This window comes from Mytilus galloprovincialis, chromosome 4 (assembly GCF_965363235.1).
Source record: "Mytilus galloprovincialis chromosome 4, xbMytGall1.hap1.1, whole genome shotgun sequence".
NCBI classification, from domain to species: domain Eukaryota; kingdom Metazoa; phylum Mollusca; class Bivalvia; order Mytilida; family Mytilidae; genus Mytilus; species Mytilus galloprovincialis.
The window spans coordinates 26897828-26924216 of record NC_134841.1 but is presented as its reverse complement, the minus strand read 5'-3'; the positions used below and the strand labels follow the sequence as shown (position 1 = coordinate 26924216).

Below are 26389 nucleotides of genomic sequence, written 5' to 3'. Positions count from 1 at the left end.
CAAATGGACGAATAGACGAATGGAGGCACAGACCAGAAAACATAATGCCCCTCTACTATCGTAGGTGGGGCATAAAAATAATGGATAAAATATTTCTAAACTGAAATTACTTTAAAAAAAATCAATGTAAAGTATGTATTCTTACCTTGTTTCTCAGAAACAACCTGACCTCTCTGCACTGCTTGAGCTATAGAATTAGCTGTTGTCATAGGTCCTAGTACCTGAAGGCAAAGAGATTATAACACTTCAAGATTCAAGATTCAAAGTTTTATTGAGAGTTGATATTCAATAAACTACATAAACACAATTTCTAGTGATCTTTTCAAATCAACACTATACTCTCCTGCAACACCAGCAATTTTATTTAAACATGCAAAATCTAAATACAGGATTATTTGCCATTTGTATATGGAAGTGTGGATTAACATAATGTATGACTACATAAAAAAGCTTTAAAATATTTTAAGTGATTTTAATGTTTGGTTCATATGTGAAAATTCTTTGAACCTTTAATAAAGGTGGCAGGCTATTATCATGATACTGAAGTGGCAGTACTAACATTAAGTGGCATGGCACTATTGCATGTGTATTACCACTTCTAAACTATTGGCAAAAAGGAGGTTCATAAACAGCAAATCTAAAATTTCTTACACAGTAAAACTTGATATTATTGAGCTCTGGAACATATATAAATTACTATGGTCATATACAAGCAAATAATGTACATGACTTAATAAAACCTTTGCAATCATATAATGCAATCTTCCATCAAAGCATATAGTGTACACAGGGAAGGTACTGTAATAATAGGGAAACCACCCATAGAAGCAAATTGGAGACCTGCATACATTATATACTTTATATACACACCTATCCAGGGTTTCCGCTGGCGGTCGTCATTTATGCATTTTGGGAAAAAATAATAATTGTGGCGAATAAAATTCATCATTTGCGAAAGAATTTGGCGAAAGAAATATGTAACGATTTTATTTCATCCATCTTGTTTATTTACATTTTTAGGTTTTCTCGGACTAAAAAACTAATTTATAAAGGTGTTCATTGTATTGTTTGACAAATTTTTTAAATGATATTATTAAATGGCATCCATCACATGTCACATAAAGGATTGTTAACAACTTTGCAATGCACATGTTTGATTCAAACTTTTGACATCTCCTTTTCTTTGGTCTGGAAAGAAAAACTGATGAAAAATGTTCAATAGCAAGAAAAATTCTCTGACTTAAAATTTACCTTTCAACTTTGATATAGATAATTGATTTGAGAGGGGACTTGATATGTAGTTTTAACGACGCACGTGTTTCAAGCATAGTTTTACATCTAAACTTTTTCATTTACGATGAAAAAGAATTTTTAAATTATGTTACTTGGCGAAAAAAAAAATAAAGTGGCGAAAAATATTTTGTTTTGGCAAAAGAGGTGGCGAAAAAGATAATTGACCCAGGGGAAACCCTGCACCCATCCATAGTAGCATATTCAAATTGCCTTTCCTGGATGCCATATATGTTTTTTTGTAGATTTGTAGAACAGCCCTTATTGTCAGTAGTACTTACAGGTTCGTTTCTGTTTTCTGTAGCTTCATCACTCCATATATCTGGAATAGCTTTCTCTATATCAGACAGACAGTCACTATACTTCTTCTGTAAGTCTACAGCCTGTTTGTCAAAATGGAACTGAACCAGTGCCTTTAATAGGGACTGGATCTCATCTGCAATGTTTATTTAGAAGAAGTTGACCAAGGAGATATCTCTCAGACATACTAATAAATACTGAGATAATAAGACAGTTTATTACATATGTCTTTTGTCATCAATTTAAAAGGATTTTTGACAATCACTATTTATTAAAGAATTTCAAAGAAATGCACATATTTATTCACTTTCTGATTTGCATTATTTTTCCATTACTAAATATGCAGCAGATATTGAAACTATGTTAAAACAATCATACAGATCTATGAAGTTGGCCACTGTCTTTATCAACACATGAAAAAATCAGCTAAAATTTACTAGACTACACCTGCTTGACTACAAGAAATTATAACCTCTCAGATGATCCAATATCTTATTCAAAATAGATACACCACATATCTATACCTCTGTTCATATATTAATACTGACATAAGAGATTATATAGTCTTTTAATGTAAACATATATATAGGGCTTCACAACATTTATCTGTCTATGCATAGTTAAAAGGTATATCAGAGCCAGACCCAATACCTCTGCCTATATATTGATGTATAGTATGTGTACAGACTTTTTATGTATGGACACTGACCTCTAAGGTTATCCACTGTTTTTATAATTGTAGACAGAGCTGCTATTAATGCTAAATCTTCATATTGACTCCCTTCTTTTAACTTCCATTTCTTATGTTCAGCTTTCCTTCTGTTCTTGGAAGACTTCCTGTCATACAAACACAACTTTGAGATACTAATAACTATTTTTTTTGTAAAATTAATGAATGCAGAACTCCCCTTAAAACTAAATATGCAGTCAACCCTATTAAAACCGAAAACCTGTATTTTCAGGTTACTGTAAATTCAGAAATTATTGCGATGTTTTTATTGCGAAAAATGCGACAGGGTTATAATTGCAATATTTAAACTCGCATTTTGATATGAATTAAACAGGGTTTTAGTCAATAACTCACACATTAAATTTGCATCTTAGTCTAAAATGACAAAATCGCAATAATAAATGCGCACACAATAATTTCTTAATTTACAGTAACCACTTTCTGCCTTGTTTTCTGAATCCATATGCATTTTAAACCTCAGTTCTTATTAGGTCAAGTTTCCCTTGTATTGACAGTTTTCTTTCAACATCACTGAATGATCATGAAATCATCACCTATGCCATTTTGAGAGAAATGCATTTCATATCGTTGACAAGGAAGTTCTACTACTCCCTCCGAAAATCCCTCAAACTCGTCCTCTGAACTATCGGACATTTTTGTGTCCCAGAATGTTACAGGCACGATACAGACCATGAGACGACATTTTACTAATATTTACTACAATATTTTGCGTCCTTGACATCGAGCTAGTGAGAGAGGAAGGTGATTGGATTGTTTCATTTAGAATCTCCATAAAAGAAGTGTGACCTTTTGCACTCGTGGGAAACATCCAATTACCGCGCCGAAGGAAGAACAATTATTACTTAATTTTATTCTCCATGCAATTGTAAAAATCGTTTTTCGTTATTTTTATCATAATATTAATCAAATTAATCATTAAATTAAATTTGACTTTCCTTCCAAATAACATTTTCTTGACCAAAAAGGTCACATGTTCCCCTCACATGTCTTGTACAAAATGGCGACGGCTTATTTTGTTTGTTGACGCTAGCGATCTTTCATTGTATTGTAGTATATATTAGGTATCAAATTCAGTCAGAATAGGTATTCTTTAACTGTGATATGCAAGCTTCCTGAAAACCTATATATTTATTGGCTTAAACGCAACTTTACAGGGGTAAATGAGTTGAAAGACGAAAAATATTTTTATCACATGATTGACAATGCCTGAAAGTATTGTTTGGCCTGGCTACAGGGATGCCTCAACACATTGTTCAACTTGGCTACAGGGATGCCTCAACGCATTGTTCACCTTGAAAGGGTTAATACGACTTAACCAAAATTGCCTATGACAAAGATCGTAACATACCCTGATGATTTACTGTAAGTAGACTGTCTACTATCTGATGAATATCTGGATGACTGGACGCTCTCCCCTGTAGCACTACTGGTGTCTGAATACAAGTCTGCATCAGCACCTAAGTCTCCACCAGATTCTGTTATAGAAAATGAAGTATTTATTCAAATTATTTGAGAGTATATCAATAAAAACATAATAGGAAGTCAGGTGCCTTTTAGTAAAATCTGGGAAAATGATACAAATGAAATCCTAGCAGATATTTTTCACATGAAAAAAAATAGAGTTAATTGAACATTGTCTTCAAAAGCACCAGCAAAGGTGAACAACAATCCATTTCTGATTTTAAACTGTTTACTCTCTAAATAACAACAAAAGGCTGTCACAACGACAGCAAACCAGATTTATTAACATTTATTTGTGTCCTGGCAATATCACAAGAACCATAACTGATGAACGGTGAAAGAGAAAATCGTCAATATAAAATTTGACCTCCATTTTGTCATCAGTAACAACATATCAAAATTTGAAAAGCTTTGGTTGAACAGTTCATGAGTAAATGCACGGACATGACTGGAAACGCCATCTTTCAATCTTTCAAGAACCACAACTCCTGAACAGTAAAAGTCAAAATCGTCATTATTGAACTTGACCTCCATTTTGTTATCAGTAACAACATATTAAAATTTGGGATGCTTTGGTTGAACAATTCATGCATAAATGCACGGACAACATTTGGTTGCTGCCCGCCCGACCGTACGCGCACCATACATCCCCAAATCAATAACCGACATTTTTGTCACAAAAATCCGGTTTAAAAATCAAATAAATAATTTTTTTCTAAGACTTCCATTGAATTAAGTTGAAGTTTACCTAAAAATTCCAATCTTTCTTTCTCTTTCTGTTTCCTGACAGCATCAAGCCTGTTTGTATATTTGTCAAAATCATTATGTAAGTTATTCAAGGTGTCCATTTGATGTTCACATGTCTCTACCAAGGCTGTTTTCAGATTGGACTCAATGAAGTCTGTTCTGCTGTGCTTGTACATCTACAAGATACCACATAGAAATAAGTTTGATTAAATTATAATTGTATAAATCTTAAAATAAAGTTGACAAAGTAGCAGTATATTATACATGACCATTCATAAAAAGCTTTGTTAAAATTGAGTACCATTAATATTGACCCTAAAATAAAACAGCAATTAATGGGATATTGAACTAAGTCATGAATAAATATAAGGGAATATAAGGCAAACCTCAAGGAGACATCAACAGGACACATGTTACAAGTTCAATATCACGCAAAAATGTGTTGATCTATTCTGTATGAAAACCAGATGGAAATGTGTTTTTAAAGCCTTATTCCATAACATACATGTAAGCAAATATTAACAGTTTATTTGAGCAGATTTATAACCCAAATCAACATAAAAAATAAATACAAAACATACCATTCTGAGAGCTTCTTCCCACAAACAACCCTCTATCAAACATACAATGGACTCTTCTACATCCTAAAACATATATTTTTTATTAATTTTTTTGTTGTTTGCACATTAAACAGCATCATAATCACATATAAATATATACTCTTTTAACCCTTATCACTTTCCTTTTATCATCACCTATAATAAAAACAACAAAGCTCATATTGGAAGCATGCATCTGTCTTATAAAGGAATAAAAGTTCATTTGAAATCTTAGAAACCACATCTTGATTTTTTAAGGTTTCTTTATCTGTTCTTAAAACATTTCATTACAAAATTTTATGAATGTGTTTTTATTGTGTATGCTGTGACAATTATAAGAAGTGAACCCCTTATTTACCATAACATACTGCTCCAACACTACAGCTGCCTCTTGATGTCTTCTCAATTCCTTTAATTGACCTGTAAATAAACAAAAAACATTTTTCAATGAAAGTCTAAAAAAAAAGGTAACAATGTTCACATGCATAACTGAAGTTTGACCTTATTAGAAATGTGAACTAAAAATAAATCTTAATTAAATGTAATGAAAAGAAATTTTATATAATTACACCCATCATCCTTTTTTCTGTTGATTTTTTTTTTGCATCTAGACTATTTAATCATGAGAATACCTTTTTTTTTTTCTTTTTTTTTTTGGGGGGGGGGGAGGTTCTTTTGATAATTATTGATATTATAATTCCATTCATGTCATTCCCTGATAATACTCCATTCTCATCATTGTTGTGAACTATTCTGTTGAAACAAATTACCTGATAATTTCTTGGCTATATCCACCTCTTTATCTTGACTGTATTTGAGTTGCGCTGTCATACAGAATACTTGTCTCCAGTTTTTACAATCTTGGAATGATGACAATGCCTGCTCCCAACACTCTGCCTTGACAAACATGATGCCTGCTTCCTCGTCTTTACTCTTCTCAGATAAATAATCTCCATATAAAGTGGCTATGTGCTGAAAAACACAATCCATAAATTGTAGCAATGTGCATATATGACATTTGAAGAATATCTTCTTTAAACATGTAATTAGGGGCTGGATAATGAATGAAACCATTTCAAAGAAGATACATTTGTAAGATTTGTATTAAAAGCCAATTTAGAAAGTATTAATATTCATTATCAGAAATAAACATCCATAACCTTAAATTGCTCACAGATGCTTTACAGAACTTAACAGCTAAGACAAAGGTATGTATTAGATTCAACATAGTCTTGTTTAAAAAAAAAAGAAATTTATTATTACCCAATTTACGATGAAATTAAATAAATGTAAAATTGTTTGTTTGTATTATATAAACTTCTTAATACCTTGTATTGCTGAGAGCCTGGTGAATACAGCTGTAATGCCTCTGTAAACAAATTGTGTTCCTTGACTAGACTTACACATTCATTAAAATGTTCTGCACCTAATAATATAAAAAACAATGCACAATTATCAAACTTCAGATAAAAGTTTATCATATTTTTCACAAATGAGTTTGAAAAGTCTATAAAATAACCATAATTCACATATAAAAACTTAGGTAACAATTTTCCTCCTAAGTTTAAGCAAAAATGTATCAAAATTCCATTCTCAAATTTCTAAAGCAAATGAACCAGTGACGTTTATTAAATTAATATAATACATTGAATATACTTTGTGCATGTAAAGCAAAGATTGATGAAACTGTTTGTTTTGCTGTAGAACTCCAGTTTTAACCAAGTTTATCTGTGAGCTACTGCTCAATAATAGTACCCCTAAGTATTCGGTTGACAGGAAGTTGAAAAGCCATGAATGTGAAAATGAATCATAAAGTCTAGCATGTCACATACATCTTGATACCATATTTTAGGAATTTCTGATACATAGCTTTTGTGAAAAATTTTAAGAAAATTTTAAATGTGGTCATTATTTGTTTAGATGTTGATAAGTTTTTAATAAACAGGAGTTGTTTAGGGATGAGCCTGAAAAATGTATCAAAAGGTATAGCAAACTTATGCTAAGATTACTTGCTTCCAAATATCAGGTAGTTCTGAATTGAGAAAGTATCCATTGGACAAAATCAGAAACTACTTTTGTTTTAATTATGCTACATATTTCAGATGGCCATTTGATCAATTACAATGTATATAAACTTGTCTAAAATCATGCCATTATGTTTTGGTACACAGTAGTCATTAGTACAGATTGAAGATTTTTCTCTTATTCTCTATATTTCAGTCATGTACTTTAAAGAGATGGAATCAGAATGGATACTCACCACATTTTGTTATATGATTTAATGCCTTTTTGTATCTTTTTAAATATCGGTCTATGGTAAAATGCTTGTAATGGCCTTCTAGTTGTCGTAATAAGTTCAAAAATGGTATATACTCTTTAGGATCCTGAATAATAAAACAAAAACATTTTGGTAATTAAAATGCATACTGATAGTCATAAGTAATGCACCATTTACTCAGCAGATGAAATTTAATTTAAAATTTCAAGTGATTTACTTATATTTGGTTTAAAGGTAAAATAATCAATTGAAATTGATATAAAACTTCTTATTTCTTATGCAGCAAAAATACTGCAATCTGATTGGTTGACTACCCCGGTGTAAATAACACCCCACCCTTGTTCACCCGGGGATAAATAAAATTTTGCCAAAATTTTAAAAAATATTAAAAAATAAAATTTTGCCAAAATAAAGAAAAAAATGTTAAGAAAATGCTAAAAAAAAAAAAATTTTTTAAAATTAAAACAAATATTAAGTTTTTTTCATTTTTTTGTAAACTCAAAAGAACACAAAAATTTTCTGAATTTTTCCAAAAATAAAGTAAAAAAGTATTTGACAATTTGCAGCAACATGGACATTGAAAAAATATTACGCTTGGAAAATTTTTATCACCATTTTTACAATTTTACATCCTGATTTTAAAATGAGTAAAGGAATTGTTCATAAGAAATAAATTCGTTATCTTGGTGTAATCAGGGGTGTACGGAATTTTACACCGTTGTTGAAAATTCATACACCCATTCGGCTGCGCCTCAGGGTGTATGAATTTTCAACAACGGTGTAAAATTCTGTACACCCCTGATTACACCAAGATAACTAATAATATCTACATTGGCACCAGAGTTTTCTTCTTAAAAATGTAAAAGAAATAAAAATTTGAGATTTAACTTAAAAAAGTGATTTTGCTAGAATTGAAAAACTATGTATCTTTTTAACAACTATTTATCTTGGTTTAAAATTACCTTTTGTGACTTTTCTGCCACCATAAGTACAAGGTCAAAGTCATATGTTCCCAATGCCACATCATACATTTCATTGACATCAACAAGGAACAGTAAATACTTCAGGGCTTCTTCTGCACTAACTACAACTTGATCAAGAGGCTTCTCTGTCATATGAACATGTGGAAGTTAATAAATATATTACAGTATGTAAGCTGATCACAACGTTCATTATTAATCTCTAAGAAATAACGTTAAATAACTAGTGATAAAACAAGAGGTATCAAAATATGAAGTGGCCTATAAAAAATGGTATTCATCTTTGTATATACAAAATATCTATGTCATTTTTATAAGAGAATCTGAAGAAGGAGAATTACTTTGTAACAGGAATGTGTCATATATGTGGAGAAAAAAGACACATATCTGATGTTGCATGCTGGGAATGAAAAACCTATATTCTGGGGCACCTGATATCTTTCCCAGCTCTATAGGAATCTCCATAGCCATGTTAAAGTTTAAATGTGGTTTTCTGTATATTTTTGCAAATGTTTCTTAATAATTAACTAAAGGTCTATTGTTTTATTTATCAACTTTACATTGTTCAAAAGATGATTCACAACTATTTTGTTGTTGATAAAGTCAGTCTAGTACTCTTTTAATCTGTTTTGAAAACTTATTAAGGTAACATTTAAGTTTTCCTAATTTACAAACCTCTGAGTGCTCTTACTAAAAGCAATGCTTTCTCTAGTTCAGGTGTAGTTTTCCTTACATAGGTCACCAGTATTGACAGTAAATATCTGAAACAGATATAATAGAGATTTTATTTAATATTGTCTTTTTAAGGAAATGATAAATGAACAGAGTAAAATTGAGAAAGGAAATGGTGAATATGTCAAAGCGACAACCACCCGACCATAGAGCAAACAACAGCCGAAGGCAACCAATGGGTCTTCAATGTAGCGAGAATTCCCGCACCCGTAGGTGTCCTTCAGCTGGCCCCTAAAATATGCATAATAGTACAGTGATAATGGACGTCATACTAAACTCCGAATTATACACAAGAAACTAAAATTTAAAATAATACAAGACTAACAAAGGCCAGAGGCTCCTGACTTGGGACAGGCACAAAATTGCGGCGGGGTTAAACATGTTTATGAGATCTCAACCCTCCCCCTATACCTCTAGCCAATGTAGAAAAGTAAAACAATAACAATACGCACATTAAAATTCAGTTCAAGAGAAGTCCGAGTCTAATGTCAAAAGATGTAACAAAAGAAAATAAATAAAATGACAATAATACATAAATAACAACAGACTACTAGCAGTTAACTGACATGCCAGCTCCAGACCTCAATTAAACTGATTGAAAGATTATGTCTTCATCATATGAATATCAGGTACAATCCCTCCCGTTAGGGGTTTAGTATCATACTATCATAAAATATATGAGAAGAACATAACCCGTGTCATGCCAACAACTGTTTTTTTAGAAATAAATGTGTTTAGTTCCGATGCAAAGACCCTATCAGTGAATCAATGTTAAAGCCAAAATATGCAATCTTTAATGACCTGACAACAGTATCGTAACTATATCCCCTTTTAATAAGTCTATTTAAAGGTTTTGTTAGTTTCTGAGGAGAATACTGACATTTTTGTGCTTTATAAAGAATATTTCCATAAAATTTTGGATGTGAAATACCTGAACGTATAAGATGTCTGCATGTTGAGTTATATTTACGAATTATTTCCTTATACCGGTGATAAAATTTAGTAAATGTTTTGACCAGTTTGTGATATCGAAAACCCTGGTGTAATAATTTTTCAGTAATACATAAATTTCTCTCGCTAAAATCTAATACATTGTTACATACACGAGCGAATCGTACAAGTTGAGATATATAAACACCATAAGATGGTGACAAGGGAACGTCACCATCTAAAAATGGATAATTAACAATAGGAAATGAAAAATCATCTCTTTTATCATAAATTTTTGTATTAAGCTTCCCGTTTATGAAAACTAGAAAAAGAGTAAACTATTTAGATATTGTTTAATCAATGAGAAGTTCATTTAACTTAAAATAATTCAAATTTTTAAAACAAGTTATTAAAACTTTTTAGAAAAAAAAACCGTAAATGACATTTATATGTTTTCAATAGTGTTCAAAACTGTGCATTAGATACTTTTTGCATGAATTTTTATGATATTTCAGAAAAAAATTATTGTAAAGAAAATGATATTTTCATACCTTATATAATAAATTACATTTCTGTATATGATCTTGTCAATCCTTTATACTAGCCCTCACAACAAATATTCAATATAAAACATCAGTAATAATTCTTCATGTAAACTTACTTGTTTTCATTATTATCAATCAATGCTTGTCTAACAGCATCACAGACAGTATTAACCTTATTTGGGAATTCTTTGTCGTCTGCTGTTTTCTGATAGGCTGCTGTATACATTGTCACAGTTACATCTTCTGCACTGAAATTTCAAATACATTTTCAGAAAATTTATTATTATAATTAAAGTAACCATTTTTATTTAAAAATTAATTAATAGTTCTTTTTTTCATCATTGTATATAATTTTTTTTTTTTTTAGTGTGAACCACTTTATTTATGATTGTTTATTGTTTATTGTACTTTTAAACTGTTTTTCTCCTAATAAAATCTAACAAAACTGTAGGTATAGGACCCCTTACAATGCAATTTTCCATATAATTTCTTTTTCCAAGGAAATAGCTATCCTCGAGAATTCTCTTTATTATTTGACATCAGGAATAATAAAAACAAGATGTGTCAAAACGACAAGAATGGCCCTGTTCCAAAAATTTGAAAAATCTACAATTTCAACAACACATGGGGGACACTAACAAGATGGTAGTCTCACATATACTAAATGTTCTCAAAATCTTAAGGCCTTAAAAAAACATTTATAACTGAGATTTTCAACAATTTCTCAAAGTCCAAAGCCCGTAATTTCGACAAAAATTAGTGAAGCGGAACAAAACTCATACTTGATCTGTAACTCACCATGGTTAACACACATTCCAAAAATCAGTCCAATATCTAAAGCCGTTTAGAAAAAAAAAACATATAATGGTTTGTTGCGGAATGACAGATTTACGGAATTCGGAATTACGGAATTTCGAAATTACGGAATTTCGAAATTACGGAATTTCAGAATTACGGAAATTTCGGACAAGGGTAAAACTATATGTCCCCGACAACTTTGTTGCGGGACCATAAAAATTAGTCCCAGAAGGATCCATTTCAAACAAATTTCACTCTACAAATGAATACTGTGGATTCATTTCTTCTCCTGGTTACAAATTTTCGTGGATTAAGGAAAACTTACATGTTTTGTGGATATTTAATTTCAAGGTTTTTTCAAAATTTGTATACAAGCCTATAGAAAATTTGTTATTTGTTGAACATTCAATTTCATGGTTCACCTGTACCAACAAAATCCACCGAAATTGGTATCCAACGAATAATAATAAATACACAGTAACTTACTATAAATCTGAGATAAATAAATTGATGTTGTTAACTGACTCCACTTGTTGAACAAACTCCTTCACATTGTCCAGGAATACTTTTGGGTTGTGATCAAACATTAGGTTCAGATTTATCCGGTGTTTCTTCATTAAAATCATTGCTGCCTTAAAATTCATTCTGTAAAATAATATTACTGATAATTACTTCCAAGCTTAACACCAAGTCGAATACTAAAATGATACTTGAATCATCAATTTTCTGATAGAACATTCTTCTTGTAAAATCTATTTCTTTTGAACTCCCCTTGAAGAAGTTATAATGTTTTGAATGTTCATACTAAATATTGCATGTTTTCTTTACAATTACAAAATGGTATTGTTGTTTAATGTGTTTTGACTATGTAGTAATTTATATCAAATAGGTGTTTATCAACTGAACGATTAGACTATTGTTTATTTATTTGTAAATGTAGTAAATGAGATATAAGTAATGAAACTATTATCTAATACCAGATAATAAATTAGAGGGATTTTAAAATGTCTATTACTTGTGTAGTAGTTCTACACCAAGTTGACATCCTTAACTTTATATCCCTTTTTATAATTCTTCCACTAATCTTATCATGTCATACTTCATACCTTGAACCAAAAAAAAAGACTCTCATAAAGTGTAAGGGAAACAAGAATGAAGTTTAACCAAAACATGCACTATTTTTCCTTATCTGACGCTAGGTAGAAAATAGAACATTAGTTTTGCTCTGTGTTGAAGGTCACACTGTTACTTTGAGACAAAGAACAGCAATCAAAGCACTGTTCCTTTGTTTATCTTTGACAAAATATCAACTATCAAAATACTTGACAGACCTATCTAGTGCTTTCCTTACTGCTGACAGTACCAAAGCTCTTGGATGGATAGTTTCTAAGTTCCCTCTAGGCATCTGTAAGATCAGTTTGGTGTCCTCTGAGACTACATGTACAATTCTAGACCCTCGTTCTACTCTCCGGATACTTTCATCAAAGGGATGTTCTTTGCCGTCTGATAAGGTTGGCAATACTATAATCAAAACATTTTTTTTTAATTTAGCAAATGTTAAATAGTTAAACTTAAAAACACTTACTCTCTAATCATGTTAATGCAACAACAATTCATCTAAAAAAGAACATGACACTTAAACCTGATTAAATATTTCAGATAAAATTCACATATTGTGATTCAATTTCATATGGCAATAACAAAAGCATTATTTTCTCCCCAGTAAATTAAATTGTTTGGTAGCAACAGGAAATAAAGCACCATTGTTCCATATCTGATTGTCTCCCCATAAGTAACTGCCTCAGAGTAAAATAACTTACCATCCACTTTAGTTTTCCTACAGATGCATCGACATGTATGAGACAAAGTGGTCAGTAGCAGGAATTCATCATGTAAGGCAAAGGATGTACAGTTTGTAGCTACCTGTAATAGATCCATTCAATTCACAAGTAAGTTATTTAAAATTTTCAACTACATACAAAATATTTAACACACAATTGTTGTTTTTTTTTTTAAAAAGGCTAATGATGAATAAAATGTATTAGAAATACACTCAAGCAAAAAAAAATCCAACCAACTAATTGAATTTTGTGGATCTATCCCATAATTTACATGTAGTCTCCATTGTATCAATTGTGCATTGTTGTTTTCTTTTTTTAACTTTAATTATATTAAATTAACTTGTCATTTAATAGTTTTTCTCATTTAAATACATGTTTATATATACCTCAATATTATTCACATAAAATCTGTATCTGTCTGTGAGTCCTAACACAACTTCCTTTATAAAAACAAAAAATCTGTATAAAATTTGAATTAGATAAAAACAATTCTAAGTCTTGTACATTTATAGTCTTATTCAGCATTGGATACAGTTTAAGGGGAGTTAACTCTTGGCACATCTATTACTGAGAAAGTACTTTTATTCGTGGGGTACCAATTTTCGTGGTTTTCGTGGACGACTTTATCCACAAATTTAAATGTCCAACGAAATAAAACGACCATTGTCCAAATCAAGACATGGAAAGATCCCCATGAAGGTTTGACTACTGATAATATCTAGAGAATATATTGAATATCCTCGAATCTGAGAATACTTTGATAGCAGTCACAAAACTACAACTGCATGCAGGATTATACCCATTTAATCTTTAATAACCCTAGCAGTACAATTTCTGATCTTTTAATTCTCATAAAAATATTTTTTTTTTCGATGAAAGTCAGATTTCCGGTATTGATATGCTAGTATGATAAAGTGTTCATTTTATATCCTAATAGTTCTCGTACATATGGGAAATGATAATTTCATGCTGGGCTTGATTTTGGTAAGAATTATTTGACAATTCAAGATACGTTTATAGCATTTGTTTATGATACTGATTTCTTTAGGTGACATGTTTATGGCCTAATTAACACCTTTGATGGTCCTTAATCTGTTGATCACTTTATCTTGGGTTAATTAGTGTTGTCACTACGATTTACACAGGTCAATGTTTACTTTGCAATGTCCTTCAATCCAGACTATTTGTAACCTTTATTTCTAAAGGCTTTAATTTTTCAATTATTTTTTTATAAGAAAACTGAAATCCACGTATTTAAAAACCCACGAACATGTAAATATGGCTCAAACCACGAAAATTGATACCCACGAATTAAAGTACTTTCACAGTAAATTTCAATATCCCATAATGTAATTTTATGATAATACTGTAGTAACAATTTCTTATCTTAGGAAAAATTATAATAAACTGCTGTGCCATAACCGCATAATACACCCGTCGATTTTTCAAAGAAGAAAGTTCAATAACATCTCAATGTCATATCAGAAATTCATCAAAAAATTAAAAGGAGGTTATCTTAATAGATATAAACCTGTCACCAAAGTTTCATGATAACCGATCAAAGCATTGACGGAAAACTGAAAATGATCCCCATTTTTATGAATACAATCACATAACTCGGAAATGTAAGATTTAAAATTTTAAAAATCTAAAAGGAGCTTACGTAAATGGATATAAACAATTCACCAGTTTCATGAAAACTGCAGAAAGCAGTCTGAAAACTGGAAAAAAAACACTTTATTTTAATGAACAAGAGTGCACACACTGAAATGTCTCGCCTTCTTTACTAATCATTGATATTATGTTGATACTCCTAAATATAAAGCTTTATTACGACTGTCACATAAACTTAACATGAACCATGAAAATGAGGTCAAGGTCAGTTGAACCGTATGACAGGCAGACAGGTACAGCTAACAATGCTTCCATACAACAAATATAGTTGACCTATTGCTTATAGTTTAAGAAGATAGACCAAAACACAAAAACTTAACACTGAGCAATGAACCGTGAAAACCAGGTCACGGTCAAATAAAACCTACACGACTGACATATAGATCATAAAATATTTCCATACACCAAATATAGTTGACCTATGACATATAGTATTAGATAAAAAGACCAAAACTCAAAAACTTAACTTTGACCACTGAACCATGAAAATGAGGTCAAGGTCAGATGACATCTGCCCGCTAGACATGTACACCTTACAATCATTCCATACAACAAATATAATAAACCTATTGCATAAAGTATGAGAAAAACAGACCAAAACACAAAAACTTAACTATAGCCACTGAACCATGAAAATGAGGTCAAGGTCAGATGACATCTGCCCGCTAGACATGTACACCTTACAATCATTCCATACAACAAATATAGTAAACCTATTGCATAAAGTATGAGAAAAACAGACCAAAACACAAAAACTTAACTATAACCACTGAACCATGAAAATGAGGTCAAGGTCAGATGACACCTGCCAGTTGGACATGTACACCTTACAGTCCTTCCATACATCGAATATACTAGACCTATTGCTTATAGTATATGAGATATGGACTTGACCACCAAAACTTAACCTTGTTCACTGATCCATGAAATGAGGTCGAGGTCAAGTGAAAACTGTCTGACTGGCATGAGGACCTTGCAAGGTACGCACATACTAAATATAGTTATCCTATTACTTACAGTAAGAGAGAATTTAACATTACAAAAAATCTGAACTTTTTTTTCAAGTGGTTACTGAACATGAAAATGAGGTCAAGGACAATGGACATGTGACTGACGGAAACTTCGTAACATGAGGCATCTATATACAAAATATGAAGCATCCAGGTCTTCCACCTTCTAAAATAAATAGCTTTTAAGAAGTGAGCTAACACCGCCGCCGCCGGATCACTATCCCTATGTCGAGCTTTCTGCAACAAAAAGTAGGCTCGACAATAAAAACCCATAACTCAGAAACGTAAAATCTTAAATTTATAAAAATCAAAAGGGAACTCATGGAAATAGATACAAACAATTCACTAAAGTCTCTTGTAAATTGGTGAAAGTGTTTTTGAGTTATTATCGTGAACTGGAAAATCACCATTTTTTAATGAAAAAACCCAAAACATGGAATCTTAAAAATCTTAAATCTATAAAACACAAAAGGGAGCTGAAGTCAATAGATATTAACAATTCACAAAAGTTTCAAGCGAATTGGTTCAATCATTTTTGAGTTATTGTCCAACATGTTGACAACGGACGGACAGACAATGGTATACCATAATATGTCCCATAAACAGGCGTATAAAAAAAAAAACTGAAGCAAAAAACTTTTATACAGGAAAATAAGCTAAACATAAATCTATTTAAAGTATTAAAATAAATAAAGAGCAATAATTTTATTTTGAATTGAAGGAGAAATTGTCAAACCCCTTCAGTATGATGTTGTTAACTCGCCTTCTCCATCTACTGATTTTAACAGAACCAACATACCAAAGGAACAGGAATTTGCATTTCTGGAACACCTGAATTAACCCCAGTTCTGGTTTATACAGTATCTTCATTGATTTGTTAAACCTATAATGCAAGTTTTATTTAAAATCATTTTTAACTATATTTCAAACTTAAGAAATTTACCTGACCACCTATATCACAAACTGCCATCTGTGTACATGGAAGTGGAAAATTTATTTCTTGTCCAGAGTTATCTTCCCATGGCATTATACTTTCATTTACTGTAAAATATAAAATTAAACATTTATCAGATTTTCTCTATTTAGGACAATTTAAAAACAAGATACAATGATAATTGTGGCCAAGTTTTGTTAAATTTAGCCCACTAGTTTAGTTCGAAAAGATATTTGTAAAGTTAACCAAGCAATGAGAAAAGCTCACTAGGTGAGCTAAAAATCATTATACTTATCATAAATAATATTGAGTAACATGTTTTGCTTTAAAGGGATATCTTTTTACATCCTTTGTATTTATTTACTTCTAAATAAAAAATGCGAAATACTACCATTTTGCAGTTCAATATCGTTATTCTTATAACCATTGCAGATGCATAGATATAGGAAGATTTGGTATGAGTGCCAATGAGACAACTCTCCATCCAAATAACAATTATAAAAGTAAACCATTATAGGTACAGAGAGAGTGCAAAATATGTACAGGAATATGCATCTAATTACAAAACATATATATACAATACAGTGGTTTCAAAACATTATATTTTACAGCTGATTTCATTGAGTGTGAAGCCAAAGGTAATATCTTTGGTAAGCTTGCTTGTTAGCTAAACCGTGAAGTCATTGTTAGGTCAGGTAAACTACCTTTCTTTAAGAGTAGCAAGACTAGTCCAGCAGATAACCAATATATCTGTCTGTTGGATAAGGCTTCTTTGAAAAAAGGGTAGTCTACCTGACCTAATAATGACTTCATGGTTCAGCTAACACACAAGCTAACCAAAGATAATACCTTTGGCTACACACTCGAATGAAATCAGCTGTAAAAGTATCAAAAGCAATAGCTTACCTGGATCATATTTGAGTAAGGAGCCATCGGGTAACTGTATACCAACATGCCCTGAATCATTACTGACAGCAAGTTTGAATGCATGATCTTCCAAATCTGATGTTGAACTGTGGATAGGTAATATATATTTATTTTAATCTTATAGTATAGGTTTATTGCATGAATATTGGGGAATATTGTCTTGAGAAGAATTTTATTTTGCACGATCTTGCGAGTGCAATATATGTTCTATGAGGGACAATATTCCCCAATATTCATGCAATAACCTTTTTATTGTATAGAAATATAATATTTGAAAGTAAAAATTGGTTTAAACTAAGATATTGTCGTTGATGACGTCATTAATTTTAAAGATTTATTGCACTAGTGCAATATTGCACCCTTACTTTTGGTTAGTTTCTGTGGGAAATATTATATTGCTATGCAATAAAATAGCTTATTTTCATTTAATTTGTTCTTGCACATCATAACAATTATCAATTATTACTATTACAATGTAAAATGGTTATAACAAAAAAAATATAGACTTAAATATTTACTACAAAAATCAAATGAAAAATACTGTTAATAAAGACACTAAAGCAATGGTAGGAACAATGTTATGATTAAATCTTATATTCTAATGTTTACAGGTAATATCTTATTACAATATGTACAGGAATAACATTGATAAAAACCTGCTGGAATACTTTTAATAGATCAAGGATACAGACATGACTTCTATGTTAAATGACGCTGCTATAAAGACGTGTAAAATTGACGAGCTTGTCCAGTGAAAGACATGATGCCAGAAATGATGTATCACGCATTATTGCTGTTAGTTGTATATTTGCAATTATAAATGAATAAATCAAAATTTGAATATGCCCTATACAACTTATATGAGCCAACTGGAACAAAACAAGTATAATCAAAAAGGCCCACATAGATTTTTTTAATTTTTTATCACAGAAAAAAAAACAAACAAAAAAAACACTAGAATACCTTATCTTGATTATGGCATCTTCTTTCTGAATATTTCCATTACAGATAATAGAGTGGTCACCAATGGACTGGTCAACTAAAACCAATATAATGTTATCTTCATTCAACCAGGTCACATGACTAACTGACAAAGGATTCTGGTTAAAACCCTCAGGCAGACCCTCAATCCTATAAAAAAAGATCATCAGGTATATAAATATATTTATATTCCACATATTGTGAAACCAAAAAATATAAAATAAGAAGTGGTATGATTGTTGATGAGACAAACATCTATCAGAGATCAAATGATGTAGGTATAAGCAACTATTTATCTCACAATTGAATGAAATAAAAAAAAAAAAAAAACTTGAAATCAAAATAAAATTGGACTGACACCTTATATATGTCATAAAATCTGGTAAAATTTGCCATACATAGTCAAAAATTTGTCCAAGTAGGTAAAATAATCTTTTTTTTTTGTATATATTTGTTGTTTTTAAAAATAAATAAAGAGAAAATAACCTGTAAATGCCTTTGAGTACTGGAGTTTTACAGCAGACGGCAAAACTTCCACCTCCAGCTCCATCAAACTTTACGGTGCCATCTACTGTCTGAGATTCTGTAAATATAGCAGACAATCAGAACAAGGAGAAATCAAGAAGATGTATGGATACATGTAGTACTCACAAAGATATGCTGTATATACATTTGTAACTAAAAATGTTGTTGAACTGATAGATTGTACATTTCACTTAGGCCACTTACAACAAACTGAAAGCAATTATCATGAGAACATGAACAAATAATTGTTTTTTCTTAAAGCAGTTTAAAAACACAACATGGGTTTTACTAATAAAAATCCTCAAATGAGAATAGAAAGTCAATAAAAACACTTACCATTAAATGTATACATTGCTATCTGACTATTTTCAAGGAGGACTGCCAAATCGTTGGTGTTGCCATGACAACAGAATATCACTTGATTGACAGCACATGGTAATTGTAAACTATAAGCAGACATAGGAGGTGGCACAACCATATTTCTCATTGGTGATAACAAGACTTGATCTGTAAAATAAACCCCCAAGATAAATAGTATTAAAAAGTTGAATCATAAAATAACTTGATTATTTGATCACAATAGAATATAACATTTCATAAACAAATGTGTTAAGATACTTTCTGGAGTCTCAGTCTAAATCAATTTATTACATTGGTTGCAATGAATTACATTGATTTCCCAGTTAAATAAAAACCGATAATTTCACATGTGAAATAAACGTGGTTATTTCACTCTCTGACGTCATACAACAATAGGCGTTGTCAAGACGACGATAATGTCGGATCAAAACAAATTGTCAATGCGTAGGAAAAAGATATAGTTCCTTACATTTTCTACATTAATTTCATGAAAAAAAAAGCCATTTGCCAATGTAATAAAAAGAATAACTAATCGTCGTATTTGAATATCAAAAATAAGACAACTTGTGACCGAACGCCGCTATGGATTAAACTCGTGCTGCGCACTCGTTTAATCCATGCGTCGTTCGGTTACGCGTTGTCTTATTTTTGATATTCAAATACGGCGATTAGTTATACTATAATTATTCAGCTTATATGTCCTCATATTTATTTGTATTTTATATAGTACCACACCATATTTTTCTTTTTTACATTTTTTTTCATAAACACAATGACAGCATGCAAAATTAATATTTCTCACCACCATCAATAACAGCTACAAGAGCTTGATCATTTTCTGTTTTTCCACAGCTACAGTTTGTGGCCCAGGACCATGTAAACTGTGAGTATTTTCCAGCAGACGACACAATATGAAGTTTGTAGGCATGTTCAGGGTCCCATATTACAGATGTTGGTTTGTCAGAATTAAAATATAAACTCTGTTTTAAGTACCAGTGATAGTTTCCAACTGTCCATAGTTGTACTGAAAAATAAATAAATATTTTCATTGACAAATACTGAACGTATAGCTGTTAATTTCTGTGTCATTTGGTCTCTTGAGAAGAGTTGTCTCAATGGATCTCATACCAAATCTTCATTTTTATATGAAAGGAAAAAATAATATCTCCAGTAACGCAGATACATTTTTATATTTAGTGCTAAACCACCTTCTCCCTTCCTTGAAAAAAATTGTTGCTGCTTTGTTTATATTGATACATGGCTTAAATGAAAATGTGCAACTATTTTCAGGGAGGACTGCAATGTGTTGCATTAACTTAGAATAACAGTATATAAATAACATATTTTTTTACTAGCCGTACAGATACAATTAATAAAATTATAATTTTAAAAATTTCATCTATATATTGTGCTATATTATTAGTAATTTTGATATATGCATACCATAAGATTTACTGGAGATTTTATCCTCTGTAGCCATATCTTCACACCAGACAGCCAGTACAGTAGAATCAATGTTCCATAGAACCTCTTTTACCTTTTAATGAAAATAGGTTTATCTGTTCAAGATGTTATATATGAGTCAGATATTAAACAAAATAAATACATTTTTGTACAAGGTGGTGCTAACAAGATCATACTCCAATAAAGAAATAGATTTGTCTCATTGCAATCCTACCACATCTTCCTACTTTATATCAATCTTTTTGAAATTACCTACTTTTATAGAGGTAAGCTTTTAATTCAATGTAGTGAAAACTGCTTTTAAGTCTATATATATAATAGGGTATTCACCTTTTCGATCAAAATGTCATATTTTTTTTTTAAGTCAGTCGTTTTTGAACATTTAAAAAGTTTTCAGGTAACTGGTCCATTAAAATCAAGTCAGATCAGAATGTCACACACCAAACCCTCAGAGGTTGGAGCCACATATATACTCACGTCAAACATTGGTAGATTAGACAAAAATACTTATGACATGCATAAGATATGTATTAAATCCTCTTGTGGGGAAAAAATTGCCATATAAATTTGCAGATAAGTATTCATGAAATTTTCATGTAAATAGCAATTGAATGCATGCTAACAGCATAATAACATACCTCTACTTCTTTAACTCCAAACGGTAATGTAAACTCTCCATGTCTTAATCCATTCTTCTCAAAGAAAATAATCTCATGGCGATTTGGTTTTCTCATTGATGATGCAACAAGACTTCCTGAAGGTCTATTATAAAAAATCAAAAAAAATTGCATTAGAATATTCTTAATTACAAAACTGTGAGGCTTATAGTCATTATCATAGTGATCAAATATATTTTCAATTTGATAAGTCATTACATAATTAAGAGGATGCCATACAGTAGACACCATTCTTTTCTTTAAGGGATCACATTAAATATGTGTTCATCATTTGATTTTTCAAGATATTATGACACAAAGAGAAATAAAACCTGTAGGTTTGTAAAAATTCTACAATTTTACTTTACTAGTTAACTCATATATAGTTCTAATGAAAACTTATTACAAAGTGAAGAATGGTAACATATCAGGTTTCTTTCAGGGTTTCGGCACTAATTGGGTTAGGCTATAGACTTATCACGTTCATATCCATAGATATGGATATTTTAACACCCTGAAGTACCCCAGTACACCATGAGGCGTAGCCGGAGGGTGTACAGGGTACCGATATATCTATATCTACGGATGCGAACGTAGATTATGAATTTATCCCCGGTCTTAGTCCGAATCAGACGAGTTTTATAAAAATTCGGGTACAAAGTGTAACGTGAAAACGTGAAGTTTTTTTCATTATCTAAAAAAAGTTTTATTGAAATTTAGAAATTTTGCATATTTTTTATGTGTTGTAGGGTACTACCTTTGATAGAACCCTACAGGTAGTCAAATATAAGACGTTTTTAATACGGAGACAGAGAAATTGGATTGAGTCAAATTTGGAGCTCAATGTTGTGAGAGTTACGTCATAGATGGTGTGACGTCAACGTGGTTCATTTGCATTGCTAGGTCAGTAGTCCCATTCCTTGAAAATGTGGCAGTCTAGTGATGCATTTAATGAAATGAATGTAAATGATTGGCATAATAGGACACCATTGTTAATGAATAAAATATTTAATTACAAACATCATGGATAATCTACAGAATTCAATATTTCACAAGTAGCAATCATGGAACCGAGGAAAACTTGCGTGAAGTTCCCTAGGATAATGGTTAGCAACGTCCGGGGATATGGGTAAGCAACACCCAGGGGCTATGGGTTTTGTAACGACGCGTGATAACCAATCAAAATCCCAGATATATACTTAGCTGGGGATAAGAAGTTGTAAGCGTTTGTTTTTATGTGATAAAGGAAGGCACCAATGCTCTAAGTTTGCAATATTCTTCATTATGCTTTGGTACCACTGACGGCTTTTTAAACAGCTCATCACTAAACAGGATAACTGACTGAACACAGTTTCCTATAGTGTAGTTTAAAAACTTAACCATAACTTTAAATTTTATTCTAATATTCTTACACCAATAAATGTAATTATGATTAACTTACTTCCAACAAAGGGCATGTTCTACACCATCAATATTTTCACTGGTAGAATCATGTTCACATTCTCTACTCCAAACACGTAACTTTCTGGCTCCTGATGATATTAATGTTGCATTGATGATGTATTTTAGATGGTACATGCAGATGTAAGGATGTGTTTTGCTGAATTCTTTTGTCATAAATTATGCAGATAGTTTTCTCAATTGAATTGTTTCATATTTTTTATGTCAAGGCCTTATGTAGCTGACTATATGTTATGGGTTATCCTCTCATTGTAAAGGTCATATGGTTGTCTACAATTGTTTAAATCCACTTCATTTGAACTTTGGTGGAAAGCTGTCTCATACCACATCTCCTTATTTGTACAAGATTAAAAGTTTATGGTACATACATTGAACAATAATACAACCAAAAGCTGTGATTACCTAATCTAATTTTCTGTAGTAGTGACTGCTTATTGATCCTGTATTCCAAATTGAGTGCAATCTTATATTTTGGTGTTCAAGTTAGTGGTCATCCTAATGGAAAATGGATGTTGCAGGATTTTATTGTATGATTAACTTTGCTCATTGCTGAAGGTGTACTTCAATCCATATTTGGTCAATTTTTTGACATCTAGTCTATACTAGATTGCTGTATCACTGATATTCAGACTACATCTCCATATTTTTACATATATGATTTGAAATTTAGGTGATTTTTACTTTATAAATATTTTTTTTTTAAACTTTTGAAATAATATTGCACCAAGAAGTAGTTTCTGTTCATGTTTAGATACAATTTGAGGTACATTTTATAATTTTAATTGATGATACAGCTCTTACTAAAAAAATTTATTAATTACCTGATATAGGTGATATTGTACTAACAACAAAGAATTGTCCATCGCCACGCCAACTTATACGAGGTTTTCTGTCATCCCAAGGTAATGCTGGTTTCTCATCCTGTAAACAGATACAAACATTTTAATATAATCATACATTATAATGGGAAGTCTATCAAAGTTTCTAATCAGTTTTAGAAGTAGACAGAATGATAAAGAACATTTTTTGGTCACTTGAATTTAAACCAGATGCTCTGCAGGGCACAGCTTTATACGACCGCAGAGGTCGAACCCTGAACAGTTGGGGCAAGTATGGACACAACATTCAAGATTGATACAGCTCTGAATTTGGATTGTGATTAAATAGTTGACACAGCAAAGGTTTCTTATGTGGTCTAATGAACTTAAAAATTATATGTTTTTGCTTTTGAGCAATACACTATACTGTTGAATATAAATACCCTAAAAAAAATATTTGAAGAAAAATTCTTTTTAATTTTTGAAATCTGAAATGAGAAAAATTTAACCCCTACCCCTCCCCATTTTTTTCACCTCCCCCAATCCCTTATTCCAAAAATAATCTCAATTCAAATTTCTAATTAAGTTTTAATTTGGAAACAATAACTACTCATTTAAATACATCATTAAGTATTAAAATATAGAATGACTTACAGTCATGGTTAAAATAAATATTAATTAACAGCAATGAACAGTAACTTCTAAAAATAAATTTTCAGCTACACATCTCAAGACAATTATCACTTCCTTAATCATAATTTTCAAGCAGTGTAAGGGAGGTAATCAAGTAATCAAACATATATATAACAGTATTCTTTAAATATTAATTTTTGCCCTCAATTGCTTAATGATTTGATCCATTACCCCTTTAACCATCCCTTTGTAGTATTGAAACTTGTGGTATAATTTCAGAGATTTATACACTTAAACACAAGTTATTGACTGAAAACTACAAAAATGCTTATTTGGGCCCCTTTTATAACCCCTCACTTATTGAAACCCCCCTTGGAGCAAGAACCCCAAAACTCAATTCCAGCCTTTCTTTTGTAGTAAGATTATTTCAGATCGATCCATACACTTAAACACAAGTTATTGTTTGTAAACTAGAAAAATGCTTATTTTTGGCCCTTTTTTGGCCACTTATTCCTAAGTGTTCAGGGATATTAACCCCAAACTGACACCAAGCCTTCCCTTCATTATATAGAACCTTGTAGGACAATGTCAGAGAGATCCATGCATTTAAACATAAGTTATTGTCAGGAAACTTCTTTGGACGACGCTGACGACGGCGTGATACCAATATACGACTGCAGAATGTTTTGCGGTTGTATAAAAATTAGTTTAATACATCTAATATAAACACCCTTTCGACATTTATATCAGATAACATAATTTATATTGTGAATTTTTACTTAAACATTTGCTTTCTGGCTTAACACCAGATTTTTCTTAAATGATCAAGAGTTAACAAGGTGAGATGTTCTTCATACAGAAATGGTAATGTCAATAGAATATTCTCTTATTCAATTTTCAAATAAAATAATTTTGAAAGGATTCTGCAATTCCAGCACCCAAATAATGGTAGTATCATAATTCTTACTTTTCAAAACTATTCTATGTTTCTATATTATTTTTATCTTCTGATACAAGACTCGAATTTTACCTTAATTTCTCAGTATAAACATAATTTTCTTAGGTTTGAATGTAAGTCTGTTTTTACTGATTTCATGTGTGACTGGTGGCTGTTCTTTATTTACAGCCTTAAAATTTGACTGTAGCAGGCTGTTGTACTCACCTCAGGTTTAATTGTAGCTGCCTGTTTCCCTACAGACCCATGGAACTGTGTTTCCTTCTTACCCCAACCAACTGTGACAAACTCCGCTAAAACAGAAATATTTGATTATGACAACAACAGTGGATTTGTGCTTGATATTTATCATATAATACAAAAGTAATAAATGATGCAACATGTGATTATGGTTAAGTAATAACTGATTATCTGATACAGGTAATTGTCTATTATTTGTTAAATTAATTCATTGAAAAATTCACCTCATTCCCTCTTCACAAAAGTACTTGTAATATTTATATCAAAAGTCTTACCATCTGAAATTATTTGATATGTATTTGACAGAATAATCAGAATTGCAGCTGATAACAAATGAATCAAATGTATACTTAATAACCTGATCCAAATGTAGTTCACTACCTGATCCAAATGTATAGTTAATAACCTGATCCAAATGTAGTTCACTACCTGATCCAAATGTATAGTTAATAACCTGATCCATATGTAGTTAACTACCCAATCCAAATGTATAGTTTAT

The 26389-nt window shown here is 31.1% G+C and overlaps 1 protein-coding gene across 1 annotated transcript in view; it reads right to left on the bottom strand.

The window, feature by feature from the left end:
- Window positions 1-26389, bottom strand: part of LOC143071738 (elongator complex protein 1-like) — a 42996-nt gene that overhangs the window by 1335 nt on the left and 15272 nt on the right. The window contains exons 6-33 of the mRNA XM_076246258.1: window positions 25858-25943; window positions 24066-24165; window positions 23225-23315; window positions 21766-21889; window positions 21107-21200; window positions 20466-20687; window positions 19640-19810; window positions 19265-19361; window positions 18761-18928; window positions 17777-17883; window positions 16880-16977; window positions 13639-13692; window positions 13232-13334; window positions 12743-12932; window positions 11898-12056; window positions 10730-10861; window positions 9082-9167; window positions 8389-8534; window positions 7409-7532; window positions 6477-6574; window positions 5919-6120; window positions 5507-5568; window positions 5131-5193; window positions 4551-4725; window positions 3690-3816; window positions 2300-2427; window positions 1572-1726; window positions 146-221 (exon numbers count right to left, since the gene is read on the bottom strand). Of these exons, the coding sequence (XP_076102373.1) occupies window positions 146-221; window positions 1572-1726; window positions 2300-2427; window positions 3690-3816; window positions 4551-4725; window positions 5131-5193; window positions 5507-5568; window positions 5919-6120; window positions 6477-6574; window positions 7409-7532; window positions 8389-8534; window positions 9082-9167; window positions 10730-10861; window positions 11898-12056; window positions 12743-12932; window positions 13232-13334; window positions 13639-13692; window positions 16880-16977; window positions 17777-17883; window positions 18761-18928; window positions 19265-19361; window positions 19640-19810; window positions 20466-20687; window positions 21107-21200; window positions 21766-21889; window positions 23225-23315; window positions 24066-24165; window positions 25858-25943 (3438 nt within the window). The remainder of the gene's footprint in view (window positions 1-145; window positions 222-1571; window positions 1727-2299; window positions 2428-3689; window positions 3817-4550; window positions 4726-5130; window positions 5194-5506; window positions 5569-5918; window positions 6121-6476; window positions 6575-7408; window positions 7533-8388; window positions 8535-9081; window positions 9168-10729; window positions 10862-11897; window positions 12057-12742; window positions 12933-13231; window positions 13335-13638; window positions 13693-16879; window positions 16978-17776; window positions 17884-18760; window positions 18929-19264; window positions 19362-19639; window positions 19811-20465; window positions 20688-21106; window positions 21201-21765; window positions 21890-23224; window positions 23316-24065; window positions 24166-25857; window positions 25944-26389) is intronic.